This window comes from Passer montanus, unplaced genomic scaffold (assembly GCF_014805655.1).
Source record: "Passer montanus isolate IOZ18808 unplaced genomic scaffold, ASM1480565v1 scaffold55, whole genome shotgun sequence".
NCBI lineage: Eukaryota > Metazoa > Chordata > Aves > Passeriformes > Passeridae > Passer > Passer montanus.
In genome coordinates, this window is record NW_024370485.1 from 804,751 (window position 1) to 817,222 (window position 12,472).

The 12,472-nt window shown below is 40.7% G+C and overlaps 1 protein-coding gene across 10 annotated transcripts in view; it reads right to left on the minus strand.

Moving 5' to 3' along the window:
* The window catches only part of EP300 (E1A binding protein p300), a 62,352-nt gene that overhangs the window by 20,192 nt on the left and 29,688 nt on the right, over positions 1-12,472 (minus strand). For all 10 annotated transcript variants that reach the window (XM_039725593.1, XM_039725601.1, XM_039725599.1 and 7 more), the window contains 13 exons: positions 10,162-10,255; positions 9,700-9,834; positions 9,196-9,313; positions 8,522-8,696; positions 8,058-8,135; positions 7,097-7,206; positions 6,429-6,584; positions 4,929-5,372; positions 4,255-4,443; positions 3,189-3,345; positions 2,529-2,647; positions 835-1,074; positions 198-286 (listed from right to left, as the gene is read on the minus strand). In XM_039725593.1, the coding sequence (XP_039581527.1) occupies positions 198-286; positions 835-1,074; positions 2,529-2,647; positions 3,189-3,345; positions 4,255-4,443; positions 4,929-5,372; positions 6,429-6,584; positions 7,097-7,206; positions 8,058-8,135; positions 8,522-8,696; positions 9,196-9,313; positions 9,700-9,834; positions 10,162-10,255 (2,104 nt within the window). The remainder of the gene's footprint in view (positions 1-197; positions 287-834; positions 1,075-2,528; positions 2,648-3,188; positions 3,346-4,254; positions 4,444-4,928; positions 5,373-6,428; positions 6,585-7,096; positions 7,207-8,057; positions 8,136-8,521; positions 8,697-9,195; positions 9,314-9,699; positions 9,835-10,161; positions 10,256-12,472) is intronic.

Below are 12,472 nucleotides of genomic sequence, written 5' to 3' on the forward strand. Positions count from 1 at the left end.
AGGCTGCAGTGAACTTTTGCTCAAAGAAATAATTATTAGCACACAAGGCAAACTATTCAAGAGCACTTCCAGCAAAAAATTTTATCTTAAAACATAAAGGTGTACACATATAAAGAGGGTGTCTATGTAAATACATGCATGCCTGTAACAGATTGATTGCAGCATGCACAAAACTGCATCAGCTGAGTTTTCCTTACCTGTTCTGGTAACTGTAGTAAGTGGCATCTCGAGGGATGGTGCATAGCTGTTTGCCATAGCAACACAAAGTCTGTGGCGAGAACTCCAACTGCAAAGAGGAATGGGTTCCCTTAGTACTCACACATTTTCACTTGCTCTCCATGGGAAGCAAGTGTGACCCAGACAGTGAACACTTCCACCTTACTCTGTGCACAGATCTCTCTGTACAGCAAAGTGTACAAAGTGCTAGTCACAAAAGACCTTGAGTGGGCTGTTATTCTCAAGTTAACTCTTCTCCAAAGAGAAAGCACATCAAAACAAGGGAAACAGAATTTCAATACACAGTGAAATACAGAACTTCTGAAGGAATAAAAACACACCTGTTTAATTTGCAATAGCAAAAGTTTGTCCTAAACAAAATAAGCCTTCTGTTGCTGACTGTTTTCCCCCAAGGGCTTACATACAAATAGATTATTTAAGGACTAGATAGAATTAGAAGATCCACAAAATGTTCAAATTCAATTATTCAGGATTGCTAAATCCTGGTAAACTTTAGAAATTTTTGACACACCATAACCAATAACAACTGCAACTGCTATATTTTATCCCTTCAATTCAAGAAGCAAGAAACACACTGAAGATATTTTACTTTCTTACCTTTCTTCCACAGCAATAACCAAGGCTCTGCATAACTGGGTCAATTTCTTGCTCAAACACCTCTGCCAGTTTGGAACAGTACTTGTATACCCGGGATGTTTTGCGGTTATACAACCAGGCATTATTGAACATGAGCCAGATGTCATCTACATACTGCCATGGCTCCTGATACTGTCCTGTGTCCAGCTTTCTCTTGATAGTAGAGAGATCCATGGGGTTCTTCACTATGTCAAAATAATCCTGCAAGAAAAGGCAGCACATCAAAACCCTCCTAGAGAACTATGTTGTAATCTGACAGCATGTGCATTCTCAGCCTGTAAATTCACATCAAGAAAAACAGGTTCCTCCCTGACTTGATTGTCAAACTGCTTGTCACACACAGAATGCAATCCCTAAGTAACACCATATAGTTCCCCAGTGCTTTCTTTTCATTATTCCTTTATTTCTCAGGTGCTGTTGCTCATTCACAACTAATGAAATCAAGTCACTCTACTTTTAATCAGCAAAACAAGTATTACAAATAGTAGAAAATGCCAATGTTTTTGCAGTCACAGTGATCCAAATACTTGCACAAGAACATTATTATAAAGTGACTGTTTTCAGTAGCCCAGAAAACCTAACAAAAAAACCCCCAACTTTATGATAAAGCTTATGTCTCCTCTAAAGAATGCCTTTTTCCAATCCACCATTGATTACAGTGCAACATCTACAAAAGTCTGCAGAATGACAGTCAATTGAAAGCTTGTTAAAAATATTAGCAAGTGTATAAATGCTTGCAATACAGGAGGCCTTGAAATTTTGCAGCATCTGCCTTAAACCCCCCACAGCAATAGCAAATGACTCTTTCAGGCAAAAAACATTGCCTGAAGCACCTAAAAAGGACTTCTACATCTATGTATTTGTTTGTATTTTGTAAACTTGTGCGGTCAATTCAGGGAGTTTAAAAACACAGATCCCTGAATGATAGTTGTCTTCTCAAGTAAATTCTAAAACAAGCAGGTAAACAAACCTCTAACTTACATTGTTTCTTCCTTTCCTATAGCAAAGAACAATCACTAATGGACATTTTAAGTGGGTTTTATTCGCCTAATTTCCCACATCTTTAGAAAAGATTTACACATGATGAGGAACAATTCAGCAATAAGAGCACCACAACATGAAGTAACAACCATAAAAAGGTCATACAGCCCTGGGGTTCTGTTGGTAAATCATTCCAGTGCATGCTATATCTGCTTATTTAGCAAAAAGAACACAGAACAAAACAAACTTCCCTAAGTCAGACCTTGTATGTTCCACTGCCTAAGTTAAACCTCTCCAAACTCATCAATATGAAGACGTTAAGAAGACAGATGTAAGCTGCTCTCAAACAGGTATGTCAGAAAGAACAATTATGAAATTCAGCAATAAGAGCACCACAACGTGAAGCAACAACCATAAGAAGGTCATACAGCCCTGGGGTTCTGTTGGTAAATCATTCCAGTGCATGCTATATCTGCTTATTTAGCAAAAAGAACACAGAACAAAACAAACTTCCCTAAGTCAGACCTTGTTTGTTCCACTGCCTAAGTTAAACCTCTCCAAACACATCAATATGAAGATGTTAAGAAGACAGATGTAAGCTGCTCTCAAACAGGTATGTCAGAATACAGTAGTTTTGAATTAAAACCAGGAAATTATCTTGCTAAGACACTCACAGGAATTCCTAGTAGTTGGGGATCCACAGGCTGTCGAAATGGAAGAGACTCCGGATCCTGACGGTAAAGTGCCTCCAGTGTTGGCATAAGTGCCTGCCGCAACTCTTCTGGCTTGAAAACTTTGGAAAACAATCAACGTTAGAAAGATAGCAGAAAGAGCTGGAAGGAAGAAACCTGCTAGAAAATGTGATGTCTGTGGAAAAAGATAGACAGTGGGTTTAAGGTACTTAAGCATGGCTTGTTTATCCTCTGTAGCACTGAGTCCCAAGGAGGATATTAAAATGATCACCTGAAGAAAAGGCAATCATAAGATGGCATTGATGAGTAGAGATGGTTCACATTCCAGACACATTCCCCCTTGGAGGCCCCAAGAAAAAAAATTGTCTAGAGAATCTGTAACTGAGTATTTCAAATCTCCATTGTATTGACAATTTTACTATGGCTTAGTGTCTAATTCTAAAGGCTTAAAGAACTTGCCCAAAGCCAATTATAAGCACATGTATTATTAGATATTTTTGTCCAAAAGCCACAAGGAACAATCCATATAAGTACCACATAATCCACTAAGTACCAAAAAGGAAAGCCCAGGTTTTTTTTCCTCTGCAGAGATTTCTCTAGGGAGATGCAGTGAATTTAAGTAAAAACAGTCTTTCTGCTTACTTTTTTTCTTAGACTGCCCAGCTGCTGGAGAAGACTGAGTTGCTGGAGTAGTAGGTCTTTCTTCCCCCTCTGGTACTTCAGTCTTAATTTCAGGTTTCTTCTCTTCTTGCTCCATTGGGTCTGGTTTACATTCCTCCACGACTGGCTCTACTTTAGCCTGGAAAGCAGTTTGGAGCCTGTCACTTAAATCTACTGGTCACCCATCCACATTTCTGTCCTTTAAACCTATCGGTCATGCTGCCCACCCACTCTTCTATCTCCTTTGTAGTCAAAACTGGCCTAAAACTTGAGCGAATGTGTTCGAAGAATGCATCTTTAAACACTGCATAGCAGCATTGATGAGCTGCTAACGAGTTCTGAGCTGCAAGGAGACACACGGGTGGCTCTTCAGGCAGTTCTAACAGCCTCTCATACAGCAGAGCTGCCAGAATGATGCGACTGGCAGCCACACTCCCGGCTGTCCTCAGTGACAAGTTGTCAAAGCCCAGTAAAGCAGCCCATCATGTACATATAGAATCATTTAGGTTGGAAAATACCTTTAAGATTAAGTCTAATATTAATGTGGCACTGCCCAGTCCACTGCTATGCCACATCCTAAAGTACCACCTCTACACATCATCTAAATACTTCCATGAATGGTGACTCAACCACTTCCCTGGACAGCCTGTTCCAATGCTTGATAACCCTTTCAGTGAAGAAACTTTTCCTAATATCCAATTTAAACCTCCACTGGCACAACCTGAAGCCATTTCCCCTCATGCTGGTATCTGCTATTTTAACAGCTGGAGGACTGACCCGAGTGCACCCTCACACTGGCATTTACCAAAGCAAAGCTTCATAGCAACCACATTATAATGGTCCTTTCTGTGGCCACTGACTTCTAGCACCACAATTTCACCAGAAAACAGACCCTTCTTTAGGAATAAGACAAAAAACAACACACAAATCTGCAGCAGCAGCTGAAGGTAGCACCTACAGCTCTCACTGAATTCTGAAAGGAATGACAGAAAGCATCCAGCAGTACTGGATGAAGGTATTCTACCCAACAGCTAGTCAACAATCTCACCTCAGATTTCTCCTCCATTTGCAGCTCTGTTTGTTCTGGTTCCCCTTCATCTGCTTTAATCTCCATTTTCACTTCCTGCAAGGGTGGCTGCTGCTGTTCTGGAACAGTCTGCTGAGAGTTCACCTCTGTGCTGCTGGTGGATGGGGGGTTGGATACCTGCCCATCAATGCTCACAGCTGGCTGTGAAAGCTGAAGGAACAAACACATTACAAAGTGGCTTCTAATGAACCTATTTTCCTTTTCTGATCTGTGTTTTACCTATGCTACATTTCCATGGAATTTAAAAGCACTCTAGTCCTTCTATTTGTTTTTCTGAATAATACAGTGGTCCCACAACCTCAACTATTGGAAAACATGTATCAGAGGCATGCACTAGAAGGCCTTGTCTACAGAAAACGGCATTGTTTCCTCTGTTGCATAAGTACTATGCATATGTTAAAGTAACCAAAAACCTCGCCCGTGTTTCAAAGTGAATTTCAAAACATGTACAAGAATTCTGTAAAACACTTCGTCTCTGGAAACAGCAGATGATCTACAAACTTGATGAAAAAAGTTTACTCCCCAAATACAAAAAACCCCCTATTTTAATATTAAACATGCCAGGAGCACACAACAGACAACGAAACCTTACACACAAACATTTGCAGGGAAAGCACAATGAAGTATTTCCTTACAGGTGTTGTGGGGTGCTGAGGTTGCAGCGGTGCTGTTGGTGTGGGAACAGAGGCAGTCGTGCTCTGCTGTGACAAGGGCTGCTGCTGTTGCTCTGCAGAAGGGGTGACTGGAACCGGAGGCTGGACTTGTGGAGGCAGCTGTGCCTGTGGAGGCGTTGGAGTCTGCCTTTGAGGGGGGTGCATAGTTTGGGACTGCGGTCCAGGTGGCATTGCCTGAGGAGCAGGTGTGGGGGCAGCGGTGGCAGCAGCTGCTGCCGCCTGCTGTTGCTGTGATCCCAAGCCTGGGGGCGTGTGGTGAGGTGTTGGGGTTCGGCTAGGTACCGGAGAAGGAGAATTTTGGTGCATGGGAGGCTGTGGAAGAGGTGGGCAGTGAATATGGCTCCCTTGAGAACCTGGAGCCATTGCAGGAGAGTTCACAGGACAGGAAGCGCTGGTCATTTGTGCCTGTGGGAAAACAGGTACACATTTGTAGTGACTTGGAATAGAAAAGCAAGAGAAATGACTGTCAAATGTCTGCTTTCCCACTGCATACTTTAAAAACGTGACAAACCATCTGCTTCACTTATAAACTTTCAAAAGCAGAAATGGTCTCCTAGATTTATTTTGTTCTACACAAACATAAGGCTGTTTTATAGTTGATTCATCTCTCTTAGAGAAACTTCAAGAGAATAACATATACTTGTTGATACACTTAAAGAATGGCACACCTACACACTCCCGGCTCGCAAAACATTTCTTTCTAAACTGCAGATTTGTACATCCTGAATATGGGACAATGCACCACAGTGAAAAACTGCATTCAAACACAGTGTGCGCCCATGCCTCCACCCCCAAGATTAGAAACTGAATTTATCATCACAAATAAGTACAGCTGTAACTCTACCATTATAAAATTACAAAAAAAATTGTATTGGTCAAGATAAAAAACTAACTCCACAATAATCTTGCCTGCAAACTAGGAAGAAGCATCAATGAGAAGCAAACTGACGTTCCCTACTTCTTCCTGGCCTGAAAGGTTCTTGCTGAAAAGGGAGAGGGAGAGGACAGAAAGGAAACTGCTAGACTGTAAGTTCAGATCTTCAGTAGAGATAACCCTCTTAATTCCCCAGAGGCAGCACCACACAGGCCTGGATAGACATGCCTTTTTATGACTTATTCTACCACCTCTTAATTTCTCAGGCTCTGCTGCTTCACTGTTCAGCAAGAGAATCTTAAGTACTGCATGCTGAGTCACAATTTCTTCTTTGTTCCATAAAAACAAACCTAAAACAGTTCCTCTCTAACACCTAAATTTAAGCCTGAGAACAAGTCAACAATATTTCACCCTTGCCATTCCCAGTGCTACAACAGGAAAATGAAAAGTCTCGATAAATTAATTTAGTTGATTATAATTCTAAGTCTCTCAAGGAAACAAGTTGTTCTCCACTACTACAAACTGAACAATCATAACCAGTGTATGACAAAGGTCACTGACACCACATCAAGGAATCAGCAACTTACTTGAGATACTGGTGTCTGATTGCCAGGCTGAGTCATAGGCATGCTCGCTGTGTTCATTCCCGGGGAAGAAGCAGGGAACTGAGTCTGTTGCAGAAATTGATTCTGACCAGAAGGCTGGCCAACTCCTGGTTGCTGCATACGTGAAGGAAATCCCATCTGGTGGAAAAGAAAGCAACTCATTTCACACAATGTGCACACACCTCCATAACATTTTCCAAAAAAAGAGAAAACAACAAAACAAAAAAATATAAACATTTATCTTGTTGTAGAAGTTGATGCTTGCCACTTATCTGTAGGATACAACGTAAAAAGCCTGCTTATAGCTGCCCCCAAAAGACAGAATTTATGATGATTTCTCTTGAAAGCTAAGTAAAAGGATATTGATTTCAGATTGGGACTGTGACTTAAGATTTATTTTAGTTCCTTGTTTTAACAATGCAACAAAAAGCCACTTCAAATTATTTTTTAGGCAATTTTTACCACAAATATCTAAAGATTTACTATATACCAGGCAGATCTTAGAGGAGAAGCAAAAGACAGAAACCAAAGGGCCAAGAGAATGAAGAAGTTGATTTATTTGCAAATTTCTTTTATTTATTGATTTTATGGAAACCACAGACAAGAGAAGCAAGCCTGTGAACTCAGCCCTGGAGGGAAGGCACACTGACCTGGTTCATGGCCCCGGCCTGACTTAGCTGTCCAGGGTGCTGAAGAGGAGGGGTTTGTCGGGGTCCCATCGGTGACAGCTGCATGTTCATCTGGCCAAACTGATTCATTCCTGTGAATTTGTGCCAAAAAAACACGTGTAAACAAAGTCCTGAAATCTTCTTTAGGCACCATGCAATATTTGGAGATGAAATGCTGTTTCTTTGATTTTGCTTTCTAGCAACCAGCCTCCAATCAAATATTGTCTTCTATTAACTAGTTACATGAAATAATTTTAAACAGTGTTCAAGTTACCTACTCTTTCAGAATACAGACCAGCTTTTCCCCACTCAAGACATCTGTTTCCACTGTTATTAAAACTCTAAGTTTGAGAACTACTGTAATACACGACAAACACTGATTGTCACACCTGCTGCTGAAGATCAATTTTCCACAGAGAGTTGCATTATTTATGTGTTAGAAATATTATGTGTTAGAAATTCGCTTACTGAATCTCAAACTGTATCTTAACTTCAAGTACTTTGCATGTTGGCTATAACACATCTAACAAAGGTTCTGCCATTTTTTTCTGAGCAGTAATTCTCACCACATTCCCTCTGCCTCCAACATGTCCTCACCTGAGCTGGCTGGGCTCACCATGTTTGACTGATTCCACCATCCTATGCACACATGATCAGAAATTCCAAAAGCATCAAGCTCTTTATTTAACAAAGCAGCAGCTAATGTGCAGCTCACAATCACAAGACAAAATGCTACCAGAGATAGTGTTTTCTATTTATTGTATAATTATGTACGAATTATGCAATATAGATAGCTATTTTCTTAACCAAATGTAAAAACTGCACATGATACAAGGTCTCTGATGCTTCAGTAAGAGCTGTCCAAATCCAAGATTCCTTTAAAAATCTTTAAAAATTCCTTTAAAAACTCTTTAAAATTAGCAAATTTTCTTCAAATATTTACCTGTCTGTGCCTGCATGCGATTCATCATCTGGTTTGGCACATTGGCACGTATCAGGGTTGGGTCAGGAAGAGGACCATCTGCAAAAAAAGACATTGAAAAAAGATAGTATTATTCAGAAGACCACCAGGATTTATCCACCAAACATTTTAGTGAGAATTACATATTAAAACTAATGTATAAAGAAAGTATATACAGTATATATAAACATTATTAAAGAATCCTCAAAGTGAGGCAAACTCAAGAACTTCCTTGAAAATAGAAGCACATTCCAGTGACAGAAATATTCTCTGACTTAGTCAGCTTTCAGAAACAGGGGACAAATTTGAAGCATGTTATCAAGGTACAACAATGAACAGTAGCTCACAAACAAGTCAGGTACCCATGAACAGCAAAATGGTCACCACACTACTGAAATGACACAGGATTTCCTGCACCAGGTGATCAGCAACCCAAAGGTTCTTACTTGCAGACATTCCTGGCTGTGGCTGTCCCATATTGGGCCCTTGATTCATGGGAGCTTGTGGCATGCCTGGAGCATTTGGGATCATATTTTGCTTCTGCAGCCTGGTTCTTCGTTTCTCCTCCAACTCCTTCTGAATCTTGTAGATCTTCTCTGCTAGCAAGTGATAGTACTCTGCCTGTTGGGGAGGAATAAAAGCCAAGAAAGGAGATGAGACACACATTAGGAAAAGGCAACTGATCCCAGTGATCCAAACTTGCAAAGCAGCCTTAGACACACATTTTTGGTTTGGGGTGGGAGGTGTCTTCCCCTTTGCAGGGACTATCAGACAGACAGGAGGGGGAAAAGGGGCAATGCTAAGGGCACTGGTCTCAATTATTAGACCAATACCAGATATTTATCTTGTGTCCAACATTTCTCTGGGACAATCACAATGAAGAGTTTCAACATTGCCTTTAGGGGACTGCGACAAGTCTCAGGCACAGCACATCTCAACTCCTGGCACACCCAGGCAGCAGCCTTCAACTGGTTAGTTCCTAGATCCCATCCAGTAGCCCCTTAACACTTGTTTCCTCAGCTTGGAAGTCCCATCTGTGCTTTCATTCCTCTTCCTCCCTAATCAGCACAGGATCAAGGTAGAAATACACAGATCTAGACAACAGGGGCTGGCATCTCACCCTGCTGTTTGCTGATTCATACATATCCCCTTCCACCTTCCGAGCATATGCCACCAGATTCTCCATACGTCGATCCTTCAGTGCTGCAGGGTCAGGAGTAGGAAATATGGCTTGGACTCTGAGTAGGAAGAAAAAAAATATTAAAGAAATGCATGCAAGTGATTAGAATGCTTCCAGACCATTATTAACCCCAGTGGTTTGAACACAAAGCAGCAAGCAAATCTGCTGACAGACTGCAGCTACTGCTACTTCTTCCAGGGGCAGTAGATGTTTGTAGATGCCTTAAGCATGGAGTGGGAAATTTCCAAGACAACAGCCCCAAACCAGCAGATCCAGCTCCATCTTTTGGCTTCTGCTTTCCCTTCTCCATGCATCCTGACAAAACTCACTCCTTGGCCCTCTAGCTCTGCAAGTCAGGCTTCCTACTGCAACCCCTCTGCCTCCAATACACCTCTGGGGCAGCAGCTCACCTAACAGGAGATTGTTTTGATATTAGCTACTCACAATTTATGAACAAGGTGGTTTCGGAGATCCTGAGTAATGTCTTCATGCCACTGCTTTCGAATTCCCGTATTGGATGGTTGAGCTGTTGGCATGGCTCCCAAACTGGCAACATTGGCGCTTTCACTCATCATGGGGCTTCAAAAACAGAGCAAGAATTGAGTGTGAAAGTCTAGCCCCAGCTTAATCATCTTACAGTCATGGCCTCTTTTAGAATAATGTTAGGACAAAGTGCTAGTTCAGCCATTCCCTAATCAATGGACAAACTGCAGAAATAGTTGCACACACACACCAAACAATGCAGTGAAAGTACATGCTGTTCTACCCAAGGACTTGGAAAACTGCAACAAAAGCTACAAAATCCAAAGGGAGAGATAGCCATCAATGGCATTTACTCCACTGTTTATGCAAGAAGTGCCATGAGATCAAAACAAAATCACTGGGGTACAAAGGATTCAAACTTACTTTTGAGAATTCATGGTTGAATGTAACATTGAGTCAGGCAGCAGATTAGGAGGTTGAACCCCTACTCCTCCATTCACTCCCATTGGATTTGCACCTAGAAGACAGAAGAATACAGAAAAAATGAAGAGCCCATTTACCACACAAAATGAGTAACTGTTCAGCAATAACAAGGGTTTAGACTTGCAAGTACTTGGACTTTTGTGAAGGGAATTTAATTATCCATTGCTGTCTTTACCCCCCTTTCTTTTACAAATTTAGAAAAAGCCCAAAACCCAACACTGGTGACCTCCAAGTGAAGCATCAATCCCATTACGCCTCTGCACATCTTCCTGAACTTACCAGCAAACAAGTGATTTCAATTGGCTGCAAATATTATGTTCCAGAGTCCTTTCCTGTAATTCTCTAATGAAAGAGTCCAACCACTTCTGCTTTTTTGTTTAGAAGCAGTTGGGTATTTTTTAATTCAGAATCTTGGGATATATATTCACAGTGGCTTCAAAAACTTAAAACACCAGCTACCACCTACATCAGTTAAGGTCCTTTCTCACTAACTACATACTTAATGATCCTACTTCTAAACTCCAATGCTTGTTAGAAGGAAAATCTGACAATCCTTTGCAGGAAACACCTCTAATTTGTTGCGTAACAAAATCTGGTTTTCTGAATCATACCCAGTCTTAATCACCATAAAAATTGCCTGTTTTCTTCACACACTACAGTTACCTCTCAATTAGTAAAGAAAAATGCAGTATATTTCTGTCTGGAGCTTCCAAACACATCATTTTGTGAAGCTGCAAGTACCATGAAAACCATTACCAAGCTTCATGTGTATTTAGGACATTTGACTCCTACAGAATCTGTATTTCAAGCAAAATTACACACTGCATACAGGAGAAGCTCACTGAAATTAAGCATATCGAGCCTAATACATACCCCTAATATCACAACCAAGTACTTAACTGATTTTTCACAAATCTGTTCCAAATCTCCTTTCCTTTAGTCCTTTTCTTCCTCCCAAATCCACTTTGTCATCTGAAAGCACACTGGCGTGCAAGACAACAGTCAACCTTTACCTTAACTCTCCCTTTTTCAACTGTCAAAGCCCACCACTTGTTTGAACAACTTAGGACTACATCTTTTCACATACCAGTGCTCATCAAATCCTGCTACTTCTCCTAAACAAGCCCTGTTGTCCTGTAGGCCATGACCTGGGAATTCCTATCTCACCTGTTGTAATTCCCTCCTCAGCTACCCACTCCTAATAAGGCAGAACCAGTCAAACATGGTGGAAAACTACATCTACACTATCCATGCTTGTCCTTTCTACGTTAAGATGTAGTTCTTCACACTCCAAGACCTTTTTCAATTCCATTTCACTGGATTTTCTTAGCAGTTGTACAAAGAATGCCCACTGTTCTGCAAGGAATGCACAGACGAAACACTGTCTATAAGTAATTACGTACATAAAAAAATAAGAATAATTTTGCTTCAGAAAAGACTCCAAGGCACAATAGAAAATCATATTATTTAAATCTAATTGTTTTAAGACTAATCTCTCAGGAATCTTGTCCTTTACTCTGTTTTCAAAGGTAAGGTACACTAAAAGTAAAGTTAAAACTTGCAGTCACATGCAATCTGTGAGGGCAAATCATCTCATTAAAATCTACTCTACCCAGCAGCCTTTTCCTGAGTACTCAGGAGCAGCATTCCCTTTGCAGAGCAAAGTAGCAGTTGGTTTCAGGCTGCAGTTTGTGTGTTTATGCTCCAATCTCTCATTCTGCACACAAGCTTCTCGTGGGACACACAGGCACCATCACTACAATCCCATACGAGCCTGTGACAAATCACTACCAGCTTCTCTTTCCTCTTTTCCGCTAAAAAAACCACATCTACTTATGCAACTCAAGCAAACAGCTAAGAGTGAGAAAAGCTCCAGTGATGTAATCTCAAATTATCAAACTTATATTTGGTGGTTAAAGATGACTTCATTTGACATAATTTATGGCCAGGTTATGATTAACTGCACTTTGAATTTAAATTGTTACCTAATCCTACGATGTTGCTATAAGCCACTTAGACAATTTAGTGCTATGTGAGATCACATGACAGGACTCAAGGAAGATGTCAGTTATTTACTATTCTTCATTTCTTAAACTTTACATATCTGAGATACAAATATAAAATGCTGAAATCTGAGTGACAGGGAAGTATCCCTGAATGCTGGCATTCCAATGCCTGTATATCCAATTAAAAACTCCCCAACAGTCTGAAACTTGCATTACAGTACAATTATAAAGAAAAAAAAAGCCTT